General features: G+C 61.3%; 1 protein-coding gene across 2 annotated transcripts in view; it reads right to left on the minus strand.

Moving 5' to 3' along the window:
- CDC42BPB (CDC42 binding protein kinase beta) overlaps nt 1-20,159 on the minus strand; it is a 74,654-nt gene that overhangs the window by 39,643 nt on the left and 14,852 nt on the right. For both annotated transcript variants that reach the window (XR_008528670.1, XM_054567746.1), the window contains exons 2-3: nt 4,505-4,596; nt 1,416-1,499 (exon numbers count right to left, since the gene is read on the minus strand). Coding sequence is in view for 1 of the 2 variants with exons in the window: in XM_054567746.1 (XP_054423721.1) it covers nt 1,416-1,499; nt 4,505-4,596 (176 nt within the window). In the remaining variant the exon portion in view is untranslated. The remainder of the gene's footprint in view (nt 1-1,415; nt 1,500-4,504; nt 4,597-20,159) is intronic.

A 20,159-nucleotide genomic window follows, 5' to 3' on the forward strand; every position in this document is an offset into this window, starting at 1 on the left:
ACGGAGGCCGGTGCAGAGGCTCCTCCAGAGTTAGACACAGAGCTGCCATACGACCCAGCAATTTCCCTTCTCAGTATTTACCCAGAACACCCAAAACACTCATTGAAAACATATGTGTGCCTATGTTCATGCAGTGCTTTTTACAATCGCCAAGGTATGGAAACAACCCCAGTGCCCATCGACAGATGAGTGGGTACAGATGTGGCACATATGTGTGGTGGAATATTACTCAGCCATGAAAAAGAACAAGACCTTGCCATTTACAGCGGTGTGAATGTATCTAGAGAGCATTACGCTCAGTGAAGTCAGTCGGACAGGGAAGGACAACTAGCACAGGACCTCGCTAACAAGTGCACACACACAGAGAACGTGCTGGCAATTGCGGGGCCGGGGGGTGGCAAAGAGGGACAAGGGAGAAGGAAGGTGGGTGGTCCCCTGCAGTGCATGGGAGTAGCCACAGGGGAGCAAAGGGGCAAGTGGAAGAAATAAGCGTGACCAGGTCTCCGGCATAACTGTGAGAAAACTTCGTCCGTACTGAGTGTTTAACAGGAGACTCTCACTCCTGACACCTGAGCTTGCGAACACGGAAGCGCCCGACGGAGGCCGGGCGTGCAGGGTGCCAGACAGAGTGCCGCCTGCTCTCCCGTGTGGGTCTCACCGTGGCCTTTACAACATACTTTTTCTCCAAGTTTTTTACTCTGAGCTTCTTTCAGAAGTTTTCCCTTCAGAAGAAAATGACTGAGGCAGCTGTGCCCCACTCGGCTGACGAGGGGCAGGAGAGGACTGACAGGCGCAGATGTCCTGGGCTCGCGCCCCTCGGGCCGGCGCAAGGGCATGCCCGTGGGCGAGTGGCACAGAGGGACACGGGGAGGTGCCGGGGCAGGTGAGAAAGGGCTCAGCCCGGGGAGGCAGGCAGTGGAGGAATGTGGGGGACGGGGCGGATGGACACTGGAGTGGAGGCGGAGGCCCTGGGGGCGGGCCTGCACACGCCCGGAGGAGAGGCCCGGGCTGGGCGGGGCACTGGGCTGAGCCGCTGCCACGGCGGCACACGCAGAGCGCGGGAGAGGGCCGGACCCCCAGGCAGCAGAGGCCCACTGTTACTCGCGACCCTCGTCCCGCCTCCGAGAGGGAGCACGGAGACCTTCCTACACGCACACAGGCTCCAGTGTCGGTCTTCCCCTCTGCGCACGCAGCAGAACCAAGAGGCGTGCCTGAAACGTCTGCCAAGCTTTGCTTTGTCCTCGTGGTGAGCAACACTCGTGCCCACAGACTGGAGGGGACTCTCCGACTGACCACCGAGGCAGGGTGGCCGCTGCAGGAGCGGCTGGCATCCTGAGGACGAGGCGCAGCTCGCCCCTGCCGAGGGCGGAGGCCCAGGCCCCGAGGCCTGTGGCTCTCGCTCACGCCACACTCACCTCTGCTCTCTTAAGCATTTCCCACTTGTTGAGGATTTTCATGGCGTAAATTCGCTCAGTGTTCTTCATTTTGACAACAGCAACCTGGAACACAAATGGAGTTTCACAGAGCGCATTTTCATAAAACTATGGTGCGATCTTGCCTGGAAACCCTGGGAAATGAGCTGTTAAGGAAAGTCAAATTTTCTCTGTGAACAAACATTTGCCCTGTGAAGCATCAAAACGTGATTTTAGCCACACAACTTGGATGATCACACCTGCCCAGGTAAAAAACAAACTTCAGTGCTGAGCACGGGGTGTGTATGGGTTTCACGCAACCTGCTCAGAATGGACCCAGACACACAGCACTCAGCATGCTGGCTGTCAGTCACACTCTTCACACTACAACTCACGTACCACGCCTTCCAGGAAGTCCTCTTGGACTGCCTGGTCCCAAATCTCGAATGAGCTCCTCCATCGCCACCAACACCAGACGTGACGTGTGCACCATCACAGGCACTCTCTACCTTACACAGACCTGTTGTTCGGCGGCCTCGGCCTCCATCACAGAACTCTAGGCTGCGTGCTGGCAGTGAGAGCAGCTTCTGTGGGGGGAACGGGCCGTGCTGCTGCTGACGGCTGGCAGCCACACAGCACGTGTGCCACAGAGTCCCTCCAGGACCTGCTCCCTGGCTCTCTGAACAACGTACAGCACATGGTGAGGTCGGGAAGGCCCCGCGAGAGCTGACGTGCATGGAGCACCTGCATGTGCCAGGAGCTGTGCTGAGCAACTTGTCCACAGGCTCTCGGTCCACCCTCAGCACAGCGCTCGACAGCAGCAACCGCAGTTTACAGGCGGGGAGCCGAGGCTTGGAAGGGCTTGGTGCCGAGCCTGAAGCGCGGCAGCCTCCCCCTCGGGCGTGTGCTCCGAGAGGCCGTGTCCTAACGGTGGTCACAGTCACCACCGCCCGCCCTGGGCCAGGCGACGGGGAGGCCGCGGGGGCAGGGCCCCGGGCCTGTCGTTAGGGAACAGCAAGTCCACTGGCACCGCAGCGAAGGGCCCTCCTGGGCCCAACACCAATGAAGAGCGTCCCTGCTCCTGGGATCCAGCTGGCGCCACTGGAGACAGAGGGGCCGAAACGGCGCGTTCCCGGTGGGTGACGAGGCGGCTGCGGGCGCGCGAGCCGCCCCGAGCCCCGGAGCCCCGCTCTGGCAGGGAGGACCAGCGAACGCGCGGGGCCCCTGGACTGGACAGAGGGGTAGGCGAGAAGCGCAGGAGCCCAGCGCCCAGGCCACAGGGCCCAGGAGGGACAGGGTGTTAAAGTTGGGGGGGGGGGGGGTGCGGAGAAGGCGGTAAAGCCGGAGCGGGAGGGGCAGGGAGGGAGAGCGCCAAGGGCCCCTGCACAGGCCAACAGGACAGGCCTCTGCTGAGCCGGAGGGACGCGGAAGTGAGCGCTGTCCCCGTCTCGGAAACTCGGAAAGCTGACCCCAGCATCAGGTCTTTGGAAGAGAAGAGCACGAACGATGGCCGCCCCCTGCCTGGCCCGGCGGGGCCTCCTTTCTCCTGGGAAGGGCACCCCTCACCCTCCCGTGCGTCCCGACCTGACTCAGGTGGGATTCCACAAAAGGGCTTCTCTTTCTCTTCCCTAAACAACAGAAACGACACCTTCCCCACAGCTCAGAGCTGCTATTTCTTCCTTCAGACCAGGGCCCTGGGGCGGCAGTCGCAAGAGCAGCGACCTGGGGGCCCACAAGACCGACGGGAGAGGGGGACGGTCCAGGGGCCAGAAACGCCCCGTTTCGGTCCGCATGCTGGTTGCACAGGTGTGGACGTCCGCCACGGCTCCACATGGCCCCTGGGACCTGCACATCACAGGTAACTGTACCTCAACGCCCAACAACAGCAGAACACGGCCCGCGCACGCTGTGTCTGATGAGGGGCCAGGACCCGGGGTCAGCCTGAGGGGAGCCTGGCAGTTGGGCGGGCATGGAAGCCGCCGCCATCTGAGGACGGCGCTGCCCCCACGCAGCCCCCGCGGTGCCGTTCCACCTCCCGGCCCCTCGGCGAGACTCGCTCTTAGCAGTGGGGGTACAGAAGGGGGGGCTGGGAGGCAGGGCTGAAGTGGGGGGCGCAAGGTATGAGGTCGAGAGACAGGGCAGTTTCCAGGGAAGAGAGGAGGGCGCCGCACGCAGCTGCCGGCCCCCGGGAAGGCTCTCTTGCCCGAGTGTCTACGCGTGTCCTGCCAGACACGGACAGGAGAGCAGTGCCGATGACTTGCGAGACATTTTCTAAGACAGGTGAGGTCTTGTTTCAACTCGGGGCACACGAGACACCTCAGGGAAAAGACGTGTGCCCCTGCAACTGCTGCTCGCCCGCTTCCTGTGAGCGCACACGGGGCACCTGCGCCGCCCACGCCATCTCTCGCCTGGTGCGCCCAGGGGGCTCATGCTGGCAGGGCACGTCCCCGCCACCCCATGACACACAGCGCTTCCAGCCCGGCAGACGCTGACAGCGAAACCCGAGCACAGGAGTCCACCGCTCACAGGCCAAGAGGCGGAGCTCTGGGGGCGATGAGCTGTGACGCCAGCGGCCCCTGGCCGCGGGGCACCCGCGCCTCTGCCGGGGGGCCGTGGGCAGAGCAGGAGAGGCGCGCGCCCTGTGAGGGGGGGGGGGGCCCTGCCCGCCGCAGCCGTCCGCCCGGGGCAGGGAGGACTCGTGCCACGCCGAGGGGCGGCGGCGCACGCTGGACGGGCCGCCCGCTCCCGAGGGCAGGCGGGCGACTCAGAGCCGGCACGGCTCCTGGCAGCGACCACAGACGATGAGAGTGACCGTGATTACACCCGCTGCGCATTTTAAAGGAAATGTTCAATTAACAAATGGGTTTTTAAAAAAGTTTCTCCATAAGAAACTCTTCTGGCCTGAACGATATTTGGGGAAATGTACCGGGCACAAGCCCTCAATTGTATTTTTCTCTCCTCTGCTCTACCCTTCTGATTGTGCCCAAGCACCCTCCACACGCCACCTGTGACCAGCCTCGCCCCGGCCGATGGGAGCATGTGCGAGGCGTGAGAGCGCCTGGGCCAGCGGGGGGGGGGGGGGGGGCTCTTACCTCGCCGAAGGCCCCTCTGCCGATCACCTTGATTATCTCGAAGTCCTCTCGGCGGAGCTGCATCTCCTTCACCAGCTGTGTGAACGGCTTAGCTAGAAATTTAGAAAGACAAACTGAACAATTCATTCTAATCAACAGATGCTGCATAAAAATTAAATCGAGTTTTTCACTATGATTTTTACAGAAAACTGTTTACTTTCTAAACAAATACTTTTAAAACTCCTTACTCCCTGGGAAGTTTTGGGACGTGAACACTAGTGCCAAACTGCTGGGGGTGTGCGCCGTTAGCGCCTGCGCGCCGACACCTCTCCTACCGAACGCGGGCACAGCAGCGACTCCCCCAGGTCAGAATCCCGACAGGCAACGCCACCCGCCCACTGCCACCGGCGCGGCCGCAGCGGTAACGGTGACCCACGTGCTCAGCGGCAAGGGAGCTCCGAGCTCACCGTGCCATCGCCTGGTGCCGCTGGTGGAGCGCCGGGCGGCCTCACGGACAGCGCGGGAGGCGCCCCCAGATGATGCAAAGGCCGCGGTGCCTCGCGCGCTGCCGCACAGCCACCCCGCGGTGAATTCCATTTATTATCCTTATTTTAAGGAGAAGAAAAACGGAACTAAGTTTCTTCGACAGTGCACCCCCAAATCACGCCCCCGAGAAGCTGTGAACATGACTTATTTGGAAGTGGGGTCCCTGCAAATGTGCCCACACTGACGCAGGGACACCAAAGGGAGGGGCAGGGCCCTACCTCCAGCGTGGGTGCCAGGCCTACACAAAGAGGGAATGGGGGTGGGGGGACCCCCGGGGGCGAGGCCACGGGAAGATGCAGGCACCGACCTGCGGGGCCTGGGGACCGAAGTGCACCCATCCCACACCATGCCTTCTGGGACACCGACTGTAAGCTGATTAGTGAGCAACGAAAGACACACCCGTGCCTGGGCCCTCCCCATGCCCCTGCCTCCGGGAGGTCAGACAGGAAACGCACGGAAAGGAAAGGGGCACCCCCTAGCATCACACCTGAGCGAAGCGGGGCAGACAGGCCGACACCCAGCAGACAACCTGCGTGTCCCACGGTTGCTGGTGGCCCAGCTAGAATGTGGTCACCAGCCTGCTCTTCCTCCTCTCCCAGGGCATCCCATTTTTCCCTTGGGCACCCCGGCCCCTGCGCCCCTCTCCTGAGCCCAGAACGGCACGCGAGCTTCCACTGCCACGGGCTACGAGCCTCCGTCTCCCGGCACCTACACATGGGCACCCAGAATCGATTCTGGGCGCTTTCTCCGGTCTCCTGCGCCCCTGACGAAGAGCCCAGCTGGAAGGACTCAGCGTGGGCGGAGGGCTGCTTTCCGACCCTGCACACGGCCACCCAGAGGCTGGAGGAGACGGGGAAGGCTTCGTCCCCAGGCCTTCGGAGCGAGCGGCCGGCCCGCACCGCGTGTGCACTCGGCCTCCTGAGCGCGGGGAGGGCAGCCCGTCCTTTCGAGCCCCCGGCTGCGCTCACGCGTCACAGGGGCCCCAGGACACTGCTCTCGAGTCCGTGCCGCTTCCTTCCAGGAACACGGAGCACATGGCAGAGCCAGGACCCGGAGCCGCGCCCTCGGACCCAGGCCGTGCCCAGGCCACCTCCGCCTGGGCCCCCCCCCCCCGAGTTAATGAACAGGCCTGTCCTTATTTCCATCTTCAGGCCTGAATCCATGTGCTTTCTACTAACTCTCGTTTTTTCTATGTAGCTTTTTTTAAAATCTGTCACCATTTTGCAAAAGGCTCCCCCTGGGGGGGACCAGGCCGTGCAGCTGAGGGCTCTCTCGGGTGGCGCTTCCTACCCGAGGCCGACGCTGCCACCAGAAGCGGCCGGGCCACCAGACACTTCCTGCTTCTAAGCGAGCTCCGCAACAGCCACCTAACTCTGCACTGTCCCCTTAAGGACTTCCCGAGGCCACCGAGGCCTGACTCATGGACCCGGACCATGGCAACAGCAGCCACAGCCCCAGAAAGTCCTCAGCGCCCACCCACCGACAGGGAACCGCTGCCCCATCACTGGGAGGCCCCATCGGCTCAGCGGTTAGGAAACAGAACACGCAGGCCCTGAGTCGTTTTTAAACCAGGGTAGAAAAACCCCTTGAGCCAGAACTTGAGGTCATCTGTGATTCGCCTTCGTTTCTCTCCGACGTCACTAAAATAGCATTCCCAAAATTCCTAGTGGAAGCGTGTTTTAAACAGCCAGTAAAGACCACAGCATCTCCTGGTTTCTTCTGGGGGAACCAAATGGTGCCTTTCATTTTATGGTGAAGAGCAACCACCCCAGGCACCTGCTGAGCTGTTTTACCAGAGTGAGGGCGTCCGGGGAGGAAGCAGCACCAACCAGTCGTGAAGGCGCTATCGCCGCGGAACACTCACTCTGGCGGCAGTTCAGCACAGCATTCTGGGCGCTTCTACAAAACCCCGAAGACTGAAGACGCTTGTGAGCCAGCCTGAAAAGCGCAAACTGAACAGCAACATTCGTGAAGTCAAAAGAGCCCCCCTGCAGCGCCGTGAGCCCCCGCGCGGTGCTCAGGTCCCGGCCCATCTGGCTCGGACGCGCTCAGAGTGTTCACGTGGCTTGTCCCCGGCTCTCGACTGACTTCTCACGTTTTCCCATTTCCGTGCTGCTCAATTATCATTTTAACGGATGTATAAATAGTTCACTAAGTTAGCACACCAGCAGTTTAAAACTCAGGCACTTGCTGAACGTGCTGGTCAAACGTTTAATTTTCAAAGCTGTAGTTCCTCCCGGCGAGGAAGCGTGCGGGACACTCCGGGCCCCCGGCCCTCGGAGGGCATGTGCGTCTTTCACGGCCCCTGCCCCGAGCAGCGTCTCCGGAGGCCGCCGTGCCGCTCCCCACACCCAGGAGTCGCCCGGACGTCCCGTCCTGCGATGGGGCAGCCCCCCGCCGGTGCCTGCGAGCCAGGCTCTCCCCGGGCGCCGGGCACCCCACGGTGTGGGCCGGCCACTCGTGGCCTCTGCTCGCTGGCCACGTCTTCGTCATTTTGAATGGAGTGTGCGGAGCGCTCCGCGTGGGCTCGTGCAGCCCGCAGGGCTGGGAACGCCATCCCTCCCTCCTGCTCCTGCTTTCCATCTTGATTACGCACCTACATGCGTTTCATGAAAATTACTACTTTTAATAAAACTGGATCAGTTCATTTTTCCTTTGTCATTTTATTCTTGAGGCTTATTTAGAAAGTTGTCAACTCTTTAAAGAACTCTTTTTTTTTGTGGGGGGGGGTGCCACATGGCTCAGTGAACCCATTACCCCCCTGCTGTCTGGAGGGCTTCGGGGTGGGTGGGAAGTGTTGGCTTTTGTTTCTGGGTTGAACGCCTCTGTGTGTCCAAGTGGTCGGCTGGCTCCTCCCGCCCTGGGCAGGGGTCAGAGCCCCGGCTCAGGCTCCATCAGGACGGTCAAGTCCTGAGGACGCCACGTGGTGGCCGTACCATCTAGAAAGTCACTCGATCCTCTGTGGTGAAATTTCTTCATCCATAAAATGGGCCCCCGGTCCCTCCGACCGCGACCCTGCACCGCAGGCTGTGAGGCAGCTCACCCCCTCCTTCCCGCTCGTCAGCACCGCCCGCCGCCTGGGAGGCTCGGTCGCGGCGACCGAGGCCTTCACCCCTCGCCGCGTCGGGCACCACCTCCCCGCCCCGAGGGCCCCTGACGAGGACGGCCACCGCGCTTGCTCCTGCGCTCCTACCAATCCGGCCCCTCGCTGGCTGCCCACCGCACGGCGCTGGGACAGAACCTACAGGCTCACAAGGCTCGCTCTGTGCTCGGCCCGCACCCCGCCTCGCCCCGCTCCGCCCTGTGCCCCCTCGTCCTGCCCTGGCCGGGGGCTTCTAGCTGCCCAGCCCTCACTCAGGCCGGGCCTTCCTGCTTCCTGCTCAGAGTCCTTGGGGGTGCAGGGTGGCTCCCCCTCGCCCAGGGGCCCCTGGCAGGGGCACTCTGACTGGGCCTGCAGGCCCCCAGCAGGGGGCTCACGCTGCCCCTGCTCCCCCAGCCTCGCCGCAGCACCGCAGCCCGGAAGCCAGGCCCACCCCGATCCGGGCACCACGGCTGCCCCAGGCCCAGCACAAAGATGGGCCCCAGGAAGCCCAGTGGCCCGAGGACCAGCTGTCAGGAGAGGCGACCTTCTTACGAGGAGGGCTTGCGTTTTCCCTAAGGCAAGTGCATATTTATAACGACGTGGGATATCTCCCCCGCACACACGACTGAAGAAAGCTTTAGCTCTTAGGCAGCTGCACTTTCATCAGGAGAAATTTCTTCCACTCTTCTCTTTCCTCCATAGCCCAGCACCGCCCCCTGTGGCACTCAGGCAGGAACGGGCACCCCAACGGCCGAGGGCTGCGGGACAGACGCCCCCCCCTCCACGGGAACAGGCAGCGTCACCCTGCAGCGCAGCCTCCGCTCCGAGGAAGACTGCCCTGGCCGCCAGCAGACAACAGGGCGGAGGCTGCCGCCGTCCGGCACGAGCGCCCTGCCTGGGCGCAGTGGGCGGGCAGCGCTGGGGGGGGGGGGGCGCGCCCAGGAGGCGCAGGGAGGCCGAGTCTGGCGGCCAGGAACGCCCCCATGTGCTGCATGTCTGGCCTCTTGCACGAGGAGGAAGGGGCCGGGGCAGCACCCCCAGGACCAGAGAGTGTGGCCGCCCCCCGCCCCCAGCGGAACAATCAAGGAGAAAGGGCACGGGGTCAACACCAGCTGGGCAGCGCCGCCTTGCCCCGCGAGAACGCAGAGCGCAGCAAGCGCCCAGGCTCGGGTCTGGCGGGCGCCTGCGAGGCCGCCACGCTCCTGCGCGCGCCGGCCGGCCGGGGCTGCGCGTCTGGCAGCTCTCACGGCTGCTGCACCGACAGGAGAGTGACACCTACTGTAGCTTTCTTAAATGTGCTTCAATTACTGTACATGGGTTCTATTTATTTTACAGCCAAGCTCTCCCGTTACACCACAGAACAGCCCCCTTCACAGGGCGCCAGTCAAGCGCCCCTGTCGTCATGAGTCGCCCTGTGAAAGCCGCGGCTTCCGGGGGGGCGCCCGCGCCCGAGCACAGCCCTCCACGCGGGCCCCTGCCCACACAGGCCCCACGGCGCCACGCACGGGAAGCCAGCGACAGCCCCGGCCAGTGTGGCTCCGCCGGGTGGGCTCGTCCCTCCCACAAAGTCAATGGTGGCCGGTTCGGTCCCAGTCAGCGCACAGGCCTGGGTTGCAGGTCAGGCCTCGGCCAGAGAGGCAACGGATCAGCGTCTCTCACGTCAGTGTTTCTCTGCCTCTCTCTCCCTCCCCTCCTCTCTAATAATAAAGAGAATCTTTAAAAAATAAAAACGAAAAACAGAGGACATGAACAAATACCACCTTTCCACTGAGTGTAACTCAAGACTCTGGGGACCTGGGGGGCCCTTCACGACACTCTGACTCCAGGGACAGGCTGGCCTGAGCCGGGGAACCTGCGGGCCAGGGCGCAGACGGCCGCACCGGGAGAGGCCTTGCTCCCGCCGGCTGCTGTCACAGGAGGGCTGCTGGCCGCCCCGGCCGCCCGGCCGCGCCCTGGCTCAGGGCCCCGCGTCCCTCGCCTCCGCACCCTCTCCACAGTCCGTGCCTCGCCTCCTCCTCGCCTGGCCACGGGCCCGTCTTGCTTCGTCACTGCTGAAAGGACGTCCTATGGCACGTCCACCTGATGCCTCCGGCCACGAGTCTCTGCGCAAGGCAGGCTCTGGGACTCCTCTGTCAAAGCCCAGAGCCTGGGCAAAGGGAGAGCCCTTCACAACGTGCACCTCTTTTCTAAAGCCAGTTCCCCACTGCGGTGAAAACAAGTTAAGAAAAACAAAACAAAACCGTACGCTGGGGGGCACGAGGGAGAGCGCCGGCAGAGTCCCGGGCACAGGTCGCGGAACGTGGCGCAGGCGCAGGCAGCAAGGCGCCCCCTGTGCGGCTCGCCCAGCGAGCAGGCCGTCCCAGGCCACTTCCCCGCGCATCCCCCACGCGCACACTCGCGACTCAGGAATGTGGACAATCACGGCACAGGACGAGTGCGCACCATCGCGAGGGGGAGGGTGACGCCCCCAGACCCCCGTGCTGTTCCTAGGCAGAAGGCACATCCTCGTGGGCAGGCAAATGGCGGGGCCGGTGCTTGGTCTGAACGCCGCGGGGCCGCCGCGCCGCCCGGCCGCCCCTGAGGCTGACCCGGCCTCTCCACAGCGGGCTCCTCACCGGAAACAGCCGGGCTGCTCCCAGAAGCTCCTAGGGGCCCGTCAGACGGTGCCCACAGCCCAGGTGGCACCGGGCCCAGCGCATGGTCAGTTCTCGTCCAAAAGACCCGCCACCATGCCTCCTGGGGGCCACTCTGAGTTCTAATCTGTTGTCTGAATGCTACTCAGAGGCCCTACTTAACAGTCCGTGAATAAGCTGTAGCACCACAGTTATCCTAGACTCCAGCTACGTCACCGAGCAGGACGCCACACTTGCTCTACGTGAGCCCCACGGGGCAGGCCCCACGGGGACCCAAGTCCTGCACGCTGTGGGCCCAGAGGCCCCCTCAGCCAGCCGGGGGGCCTCTTTCGAGGGGGGCCAACCACAGCCATGAGCCGGCCTTGCAAGCAGGGCGGCCGCCCCACAAGGGCCCGCGCCAGCCAGGCTACGGGAGGCGGGGAATTCACCCGCCTTCTCCTGTCGGCTCCCCACCCTGGGGGCGCACGTCACTGATCCCGGCTCCAACCGGCATTTCTGCCAGCGGCCGCCACGCCTCGGAGAGTGGCGGGGACTGGGGAGGAAAGGGAGCGCGCTCTGGGCCTTCCAACGACCTTCACGTTTCAAGACACGGGCCACTTTTCTTCCATGACGTCCAGTTTGAGAATGTCCTTATTAATGTGAAACAGGAAGGTCAACTGAAGTGAGATCTGCCTCAGGCAGAGGCTGACAGGCACCAACAGGCCGGGCCTTGCGGCCGCTGTCCACACCCCAGCGTGCGCTGGGACCGGCTCAGCAGACACATCGCCCTGCTGCCTTGGGGGGAAATGGGAGACAACCCTTTAGAAAGAGCCGCACTTTTTTCTGTAGTAAGTAGGATTTTCAACAAAGGCTCCAGTCCTCTCGCTTTCTTTGTCCGGCCTCATTCTCACAAGATGGGCACAAGGCGAGGCCTGCGTAGAGTATGGCCCAGACCCGCCAACTCAGGTCAGTTCCTGGCGGCCCAGCGGCAGCATGGCCACAGTGGCAGCCGCCAGTCTGCACGGACGTATGGTCCTGCTGGGGCGGCTCTCGTCCCAACTGGTAAGAAAACCACATGTGGCTTCTTGGCCCCACGGCGGAGGCCATGTCTAAGGTCCGTGTCTTCTCAGGACACTGGGGTTGGGTTTCTGGGGACAGCCAGGTCCACTGTCTCGCCTTTCTGCGGTCTCGGGTAATCCAGCGAAGCCGTCCGGGACACGGCCCGGCCCGGAAGGCGCGGAGGCCCACCAGCGGGGCCGCGGCGAGCAGTCCTTCCCCACGAGGCCGTCCAGGCCTCCTCCTTGGTCTGGGAGCCGCGCTTGCCAAGACAGGTACAAGGAAGAATCACGGCAGGTTCTGCTTCCCTCTGCTGCACCTCATTCCAAAACTTAACTCAGAAAAGCCACCACTCCGTGGCGGCTGGGGGCATCTCCCACTGGGCAGCGCAAAGGCCAGGCGCGCGGCTCCTTGCCCTCGACGGGAACCGCCACTGCCCACTCCAGCGCGGAGGCCTGACCCCTCCCCACGGTCACCCTTCAGACCCCCCCGTCGCGGGCAACAGCTCGCAGGCTTCGCCCTCCACGTCGGGAGCCGCCCACCACGAGAGGGCTGGCCACCAGCCCGAGCCGACAGGCAGCCCGCGGGCACCCGCTGTGCCGCCCCAGCCCCGTCAGTCCCAGGCGAGGGCCCCGCTCTCTGACCCGTGTCCAGCGCTCGGAGAAGGCAGGCGGCTCCCGCCACTCAGGGTCGTTGTGGGGGCACAGAGAGCAGGGACGGACACACACTGAGCGGGGCCCACGGACAAGCAAGGTAAGAACCAGGAAGAATTTAAGAAACAAGCTGTATGGGTGGATCTCATCCGAATAAAGCTGCTAGAAGAGAGAGAAAAGAAACCAGCTGTCGGGGCACAGGGAGGGAACACGACCTTTTTTTTGAAGGAGGATGTAGAGGTGAGGGACAGAGGCCAAAACCAGCAAGAGCCCAACCAACCTGAAGTCCTGCAGCTGGGCTGGACGGGAGCGCGTGCGCCCCCACGCAGGACGGTTCAGAGCCGCAGCCTGGACGCCAGTGCGGAGAAGGGAACCCAGGGCGCCCGAAGGAGGAAAGGTCAGGCGTGGCCGCGGTGCGAGGGACGCGTGGGGATGCGGAGGAGGGTCGGGCGGGGGCAGCGGGACAGGCCAACCGCAGCCCGGGCTGGAGTGGGGGCGGGCAGAGCACAGGGAATAAACGGTGCCGGGAAGGACGCTGCTGTCACTCCTACGATGACCACTACACCCAACCTGTAAGTCCCCAAGAGACTTTAGTTACAGGCTCTAAAATAGATCAGAACCCATGAAATACTCATTAAGCATCTACGTTTTGCCAGAACTATTCTAGGCAGTAGGGATAGATCTGTGAACAAACAAAAACCCCTGCCTTCACGGAGCTTACATTTCAGTGGAGTTAAGACAGAAAAGAAACCAGACATACATGGAACGAGTAGATCCTACAGAAAATAAGAAACCCTTTGGATAAAAAGCCAACCCGGGACACTGGGGATGCGGTGGCCCAGGGGATGGCCAGAGCCCACAGGGCGCCGGTGGCCCGGCACAAGCCATGGGGCGGTGAGGCCCCGACCGGGCTGTGACGGGGGAGCCGACCGGCTGGCCTGCGGGTGCCCACAGCGCGGAGGGGCTGCCAGCACGTGAGGCGAGGACAGGGACGCGGCAAACGCCAAGGCGGCAGCGATGTGCGAGTGTGGGTTCCAGAAAAGCTGGGCTCCGCTGTGGGTCTGGGGCGGGGGACACCCAGCCTCCCTCAGAGCCACAGCCCAGATGCGGCCCCGGGGGGCAGCACCGCCCACAGAGGCTGGGAGAGGCCGGGGCGCCGACGGGGCCTGGGAGGGCCCCCGCCCCGGCAGGCGTCCGGGGCCTCCGCACCGAGGGCAGCAGGGGCGGAGGGCTGCCCGCTGGGGCTGCCCAGGGCGCGCCGCAGCGCACGGCAGGAGCCGCAGTCCGGAGGGAGAGCATCAGGCCGCGTCTGAGAAAGGGGGAGGGGCCGGAGTCGGTAAAAACAGACGCTGCAGTTTTGCCGCTAAAAAAATACATGGATTAGACTCTTGAAATCACTTTCAACAAACACTGTTTCTTTCGTTCGTTTGACCACTCATCTTAGGATGGAGGTAAAATGAATCCCCTCCAAACCTGCTCTCCCGTGGAAAGGATGGACTAGCCCAGCGAGGGACAGGGACAGGTAGGAGCGCCACTGACCTCACAGGAGACAGAGTTCACTTCCATGGACTCAGATGCTAACGATAAACCGTAACTGCAAGGTTACAAAATGAATGACCCAATGTTCCATGAACAACCCGCAGAACACAGCCATTTCCCCGAAGTGCATGGCACGGGCACTGCTGCGGGCACGGCCACGCCCAGGCCCCCCCCCCCCGCCCGCGGCTCTGCGGCATCAGGCTCCTCTCACGGGGCCCTCGCTGGCTCCTCCGGGCTCTTGTTTTTGGGGGAGGGTAGAAATCACTGATTTTACTCACTGATTTTTCTTCAGTTTTTCCTGTTCCTCTCTACTGAATTTTGGGTAAGAACTTCATTCTCGATAAAGAAAATATATTTACAAACACGTACTGCTGTGTCAGTCCGCTCCTGGGGTGACGTGCGTGTTCTGGCAGCGCACGGGCCTCACAGCACGCCTAACCGGGGCGGTGAGGACCAGCGGCAGTGACCGCGTGTGGCTTCCGCCACGTTCTGCGAGTGTCACGGCCACCCTGGGGACGGCTTTCGAAGTCTCAGCTACGCATCTGAGAACCTCAGTCCCTGACCGACTCGACCGTGCTGTTTGCTCCGCCCAGGACAAGAAGCAGGACCCTGCGGTGGGCACGCCGTGGCCATGGATGACGCCGGCGGCCGGCTGGGCAGGACCCGCGTGACCAGCGGGGAGGGCAGGACGCCCCGGCCCGCAGCCCACGAGAGGCCAGGGGAGGCAAGCTCAGCGGCGGACTGCAGAGGACGAGAGACCGAGAGACCGAGGCGGAAGCCCTTGCCCCACCCCCGCGCAGAGCCAGCGCCCTGCCGTCCAAGTGCGGGGGCGGGGGGGGGGGGCGCTCCACACCCTCAGCTGGGCTGTGACCGGCGGGGCAGGAGGGACACAGGCAACCAGGAAGAGAGCGTCCCCACCCCTTCCCCCCACCCCCGACGCCTCGCATTCGCCCGCCTGAGACTGGCAGACAAGGAGGAGCCCCCATGAGAGTGAGTCCCAACTCACGCTCCCCGGCTCCCCGGCTCCCCGCCTCCCCGGAGTCTGAGCCCTGCTGGCTCATTCCTAGCAGACGCTCACCCCAGGCTGCACTGCAGGGCCCCGATAAAACGGCTTCTGGAGGGAAACCACAGCTCAGCAGGGGGCGGGGGTTACACGGGGGCGGGGTGCCCAAAAGGAAGCGCAAAGCATCAGCACATCAATACGTTCAAGAAAGGCAACATAACTTCAGGAATCAGTAACTTGAGGGGACTTTTCTATTTTTTAAGATTGTATGTATGTATGTGTTTCAAGAGGGGAAGGAAGGGAGAAAGGGAGAGAGAGAAACGCCCCTGTGCCAGGGACACTGACTGGCTGCCTCTCGCACAAGCGCGACCGGGCACCGAGCTTGAAACCCAGGCCTGTGCCCTGACCGGGACTCGGACGGGCGACCTTTTGCTTCGTGGGACACCACCAACCCACTGAGCCACACCAGTCAGGGCACTAATTCGGGGGCATTTTTAGCAACCAAGTAACATCCACCACCTTTCTGTTACGAGGAGTTCAAAAGTGTGGCGAGGTCCCTTGAAGAGGCAGGAGAAGGGAGGTCGGGCCTTCACACAGCAGGTCCCTGGGTAGTGGCCTCCTCAGAGCGCTCACGAAATGCTGTGGAACCTGAACCTCATTGTATCGCTTCGGGTAAACTGGTTCTGCTACACGTCGTTCTGCTTAGTCACAGAATCTACCAACGACGTTCGGTTAGGACTTATGGGAACTTACATTTCTTTTACTCTCTTCTACCCTCAGTACTTGATAAAATACTGAGTCTGCCTCCATTGCCACTCCCCCAACACCCACCTCTGGGTCAGGGACGTCATAGAATAATCTCTACAACCTGCAGGGGGGTGGTGATCCCTGCTTTTGATAAACAGGCAAACTGAGAAAACGCAAAGCCCAGCTTCGCATAAATGCTTGGTATTCTTATTCCCTTGCTGTTCATCTGTATGGCCCACACGTGATTCTTCACATTTTTATGCCATTAAAAAGTCTCAATTTTACACTTGAAACTTACATAATTTTATTAACCAATGTCACCTCAATAAATTCAGTAACTTGTTTTCCATTTCAATTTTAAAGGCCAGAGGAAAAATTAGCTCTACTTATTTTTCTCGTTGTTCTCGACTTAATCAACAAGTGGACAGAATGTTATCGAATTTGGGTTGTTTCCTTTCCGCTCAGCAGAACAGCAGTGGCTCCTAACTTCCTGATGAGCACCGCTGAGGGACGGCCGTGCCCCCGGCAGCCAGCACAGCCAGCGCCACTCTCGTGACAGGGGAGCTGTATCAAATTCTTTGAAAACTGGTAATCCAAGCAAACAATTTTCCCCTCTCCTCTGCCGAGTATTTATCATGCATCCGCCCCATTTGTGTCCGTAGCTCTTAGCTAACATGCATGTACCATGGCCCGGTCATGCCTGTCAGAAAGATCCAAGAATGAGCACAGCAGCTTGACTCATAACAGACAAAAGCCGACTACCCCCACCCCCCCACCCCCGGCTGGTGCGGCTCAGCGGGCTGGGCGCCGTCCTGCAGACCCAGAGCCGCGGGGCCGTCCCTGCCAGGGCACAGGCCTCAGCTGCGGGCCGTCCCCGGCGGAGGGCCTGTGAGAGGCGGCCTAGAGAAATGCTCACCAATGTTCCTCTCCCTCTCCTTCTCCCTCCTGCCCCTCTCTCTGAAAGTAAATAAATAAAACCTTAAAAACAAACCGACCGTTACAACCCGTGCTGCTCACTAACGGGAGGATGAACCACAGGCAGGACTCGCGCGGCGACGGGCAACCGCCCAGCAGCAAGGGCGGACCCGCCACCTCGTCCCCGCGGACTCGCGGGGCAGCGCGAAGCCAAGGAAGCCAGAGGAGGACTGGGGCGTGGCCGGCACCGCAGGGTAACTCAGCGGGAGAGGGGTCCTCCCACAAACAACGCTGGGACGGCGGGACCTCCTCCTGCGAAAGAGCGTCGCGGCCCTGCTCATGCAGCATTGAACAATTCACTCTAGATTTCAACAAAGACGGAGAAGAGGTGGAGCTGTACAACTCGTAGGAGATGCGAGTATAAATATAGCCTCCTGACCTTGGGTGAGTCGAGGGACTCAAGTATGAAACCAAAAACCCAAGCAAGAAAACATTTTTTAAATTGGACTTCACAAAACTAAAAATGTTTGCGCTTCACAGGATACCACTAAGGAAATGACAGGACCAGCCACAGAATGAAGGAAAAAAATGTGCTAATTCACGTATCTGATAGGGGACCTGTAACCATAATGCAGCAAAAACTCTCACAACTCACTAAAAAAAGACAACCCAATGAAAAAACGGGCAAATGACCCAAACAGGCATGTCTCCAAAGATGATACACTAATCGCTCTGAACCCATGAAAAGACGGCCGACACCCAGGCACGAGGACACAGACTGAAACGGGGGAGGCCACGGCACAGCCACGCCAGCTGGGAGGCCGGGTCAAAGGACACGGAACGAGCGCCGGCGAGGAGCAGGGCAAAGGCGACCTTCACACGCTCAGAGCCGGGCGGGAAAGGGATGCAGGCGGCTTCTCAAAACGCAAACCAGGGGGGCTGCCGTGCAGCCCAGCAGCTCCACGCGCAGGCCCACACCCTACGGAAACGGAAACGGAAACGGAAACGGAAACGCCAAGGCACACGCACGTCCACACAAACACCGGCAGCAGCGCCATCCCCCGCAGCCCAAGCCAGAAGCAACTCCAACGCCCGCCAGCTGACGAGGCGTCAGCCAGATGTGGTCCGGCCATACGGTGGGGTGTTATACCAAGCGCAGAAGCCAATCACAAAAGGCCACAGATTTTAAGATCCCATTTACATGAAACGTCCAGAACAGGCAAATCCACGGAGACAGAAAGTAGGGGCTGGGGGAAGCAGGGGGTGGGTACGGAGTTTCTTTCAGAGGCGGTAAAATGTCCTGGAATTGGACCATAGTAACGTCTGCACAACTCTGAATATACTAAGAATAACAACTGTACACTTAAAAATAATAACAAATTTGAAAGAGACACAAGTGATCAGCGGTGTGTGCCACACAGCGCAGGCTCCTCCCGGGCGGGCTTGTCCGAGGGAAGGGAAGCAGGGTCACAGCAGAGCCCGCCCAGCCCGTGACTCACTCATCAGTGTGTCCAGAAGGCAGTAAGGACACTTGGAGAATCACTGAAGCAAAGCGAGGGACACTGGCTGGCAGCAGCAGGCTCCTGGGCGCGGCTCCCCACCCGGCTGCGCCTGATCTGACCAGTGACCTCGCAGTGAGTCAGGGGTAGTGCCACGCCTGGGGGTCACCAGGGACCCAATGAGACCGGACGGAACCGTGAGCACAGTGCGCACCGTGTCAACCACCAGGACCTGCCGTGCACACACGATCCTCCCAGGAGGACTCTGCCCCCCCACCGCGCCCCGAACTTCCCCAGGACGCGCACCTGCCTGCGGGGGCGAGGGGGCGGGGAGCCCTGCACGGCCACTGCAAGGACAGCGCGGCCCCGCCCTCCCCCACAGCCCCGCCCTCCCGCTCACCGCTCCAGTGCCCAGCGCGCCTCCCGCCGCCCTCCCCAACGGGACCAGTCACCTGGGCCGACTCCAGGCCGCCCTGCGAGTGCCCAGACCCTGCCCAGCGCGAGCAGCACAAGTCCCGCCGCCCCGAGGCAGCGCCGGGGCGCCTGCCCCTCCTTAGGTTCCGTGCCCACGACCTGCCGCACCGCATGCCCTCCTCTCTGAGCACCAGGACTGGAATCTTTGTCCAACAAGACTCTTACTTAGGTCTAAACACACTGAACTCGAAAACATCTGAAAAACAAATTTATGCCAGGATTTACCAAAACCCCAGCTGGCATACATCCCGAGGCCCACAGAATCATAGCTGAAAGTTCCCACACCTGAATATAAACCAGTTTCATCAAAGTTCGTAAGAGCCACCCGGAGCCAAAGAGCGAATGATCCAGGCCCAAACGTTTGCAAACCTTGTTACAGTTAATCCTCTCTTACCTAGAACCCCTTCGAGCTTGTACTGTACTCATGATGAGCTCTGCGTTTCTGTACAGGGAATAAACGTCTCCGAAAGAAAAAAAAAACTGTTTCTACCAAGATTGTATGAATCTTCTAGAACCTAATCCCACGCCAGACACCTGAGGCTATAAAGGCACAAGAGCCTGCAGCATTGCCCCCCGATCCCCCAGGGCTGGGCAGAGCGGGGGAAGGGAGAGCGTGCTCCCAGCAGCCATGGCGGCCGGTCTGCAGTGTCGGCCTCGACCGGGCAAGGCTACGGCTTCCGCACCAGAGACATGCCACGCACGCTGCCGCCAGAGACACACTCATGCCCCTGGCAGACCCCAGACAGGAGAGTGGCCCACCTGCGACCGGCAGGGTCCCTGCAGCTGTGCCTCCAGGGCCCGCAGGCTGCCACAGGGGTCACGGTGAAAACCGCGCCTCGTTACGACACTCCTGAGTGGAGAGTCGGCTTTGTTTTGGGGTTTCTTAAGAGGCTTAGAAAGTTGTCTGAGGCACAAAAATAGTTTGAATGTGGTACAGGGGCTTTGCCCCTTTCAAATACTATTCATTTGACCATCAACAATGAAATGTTCAGACTAGATGGCACACTCTCTGCCTTAAATGGGATGTCACATGATCAAACTGAACCGGCCGGGCATTTCTGAGGGACTGTTTTTAAAAAATAAAAAATCCCTCTGTGCTCGACAACTTTTCAGTTATATAAAAACGTCGGCATTCAGGAAACAAGGCCAAAGGAAAAGAACGCAGACACGGAGAAGGGCGAGTGTCTTCCTGGACCGTTTATCTTCCGCCCGCACAGTGAATCGATCAACAAATAGGAAGGAAGCTGATTCCAGCAGGACTCGGTCGCTCGGGCTTCACGTGGCTCAATAAGCAGGTCCTCTTCTCAGTAGAAGCCAGAGGAGACCCACGGACCAAGGCGAAGGACAGAGCTCTCTGCGGATCAACGCTGCTTTACCGCCTGGCAGGCCAACGGTGAACACTTCAGAACAGGCCTGCGGCGCCGCCCGCCCGCCCGCAGGCACAGCCGCCTTCTGCTTGGCCCAGCCCCTCGGTAAAAACGAGACTCGTCGCCAGCTTCGCCCAGCACAGAAGCCCCACTTCCCCCGAAAGTCTCTGCAACACCCACACC

This window comes from Pteronotus mesoamericanus, unplaced genomic scaffold (assembly GCF_021234165.1).
Source record: "Pteronotus mesoamericanus isolate MK-2021 breed Mesoamerican mustached bat unplaced genomic scaffold, CSHL_Meso_final contig_192, whole genome shotgun sequence".
NCBI lineage: Eukaryota > Metazoa > Chordata > Mammalia > Chiroptera > Mormoopidae > Pteronotus > Pteronotus mesoamericanus.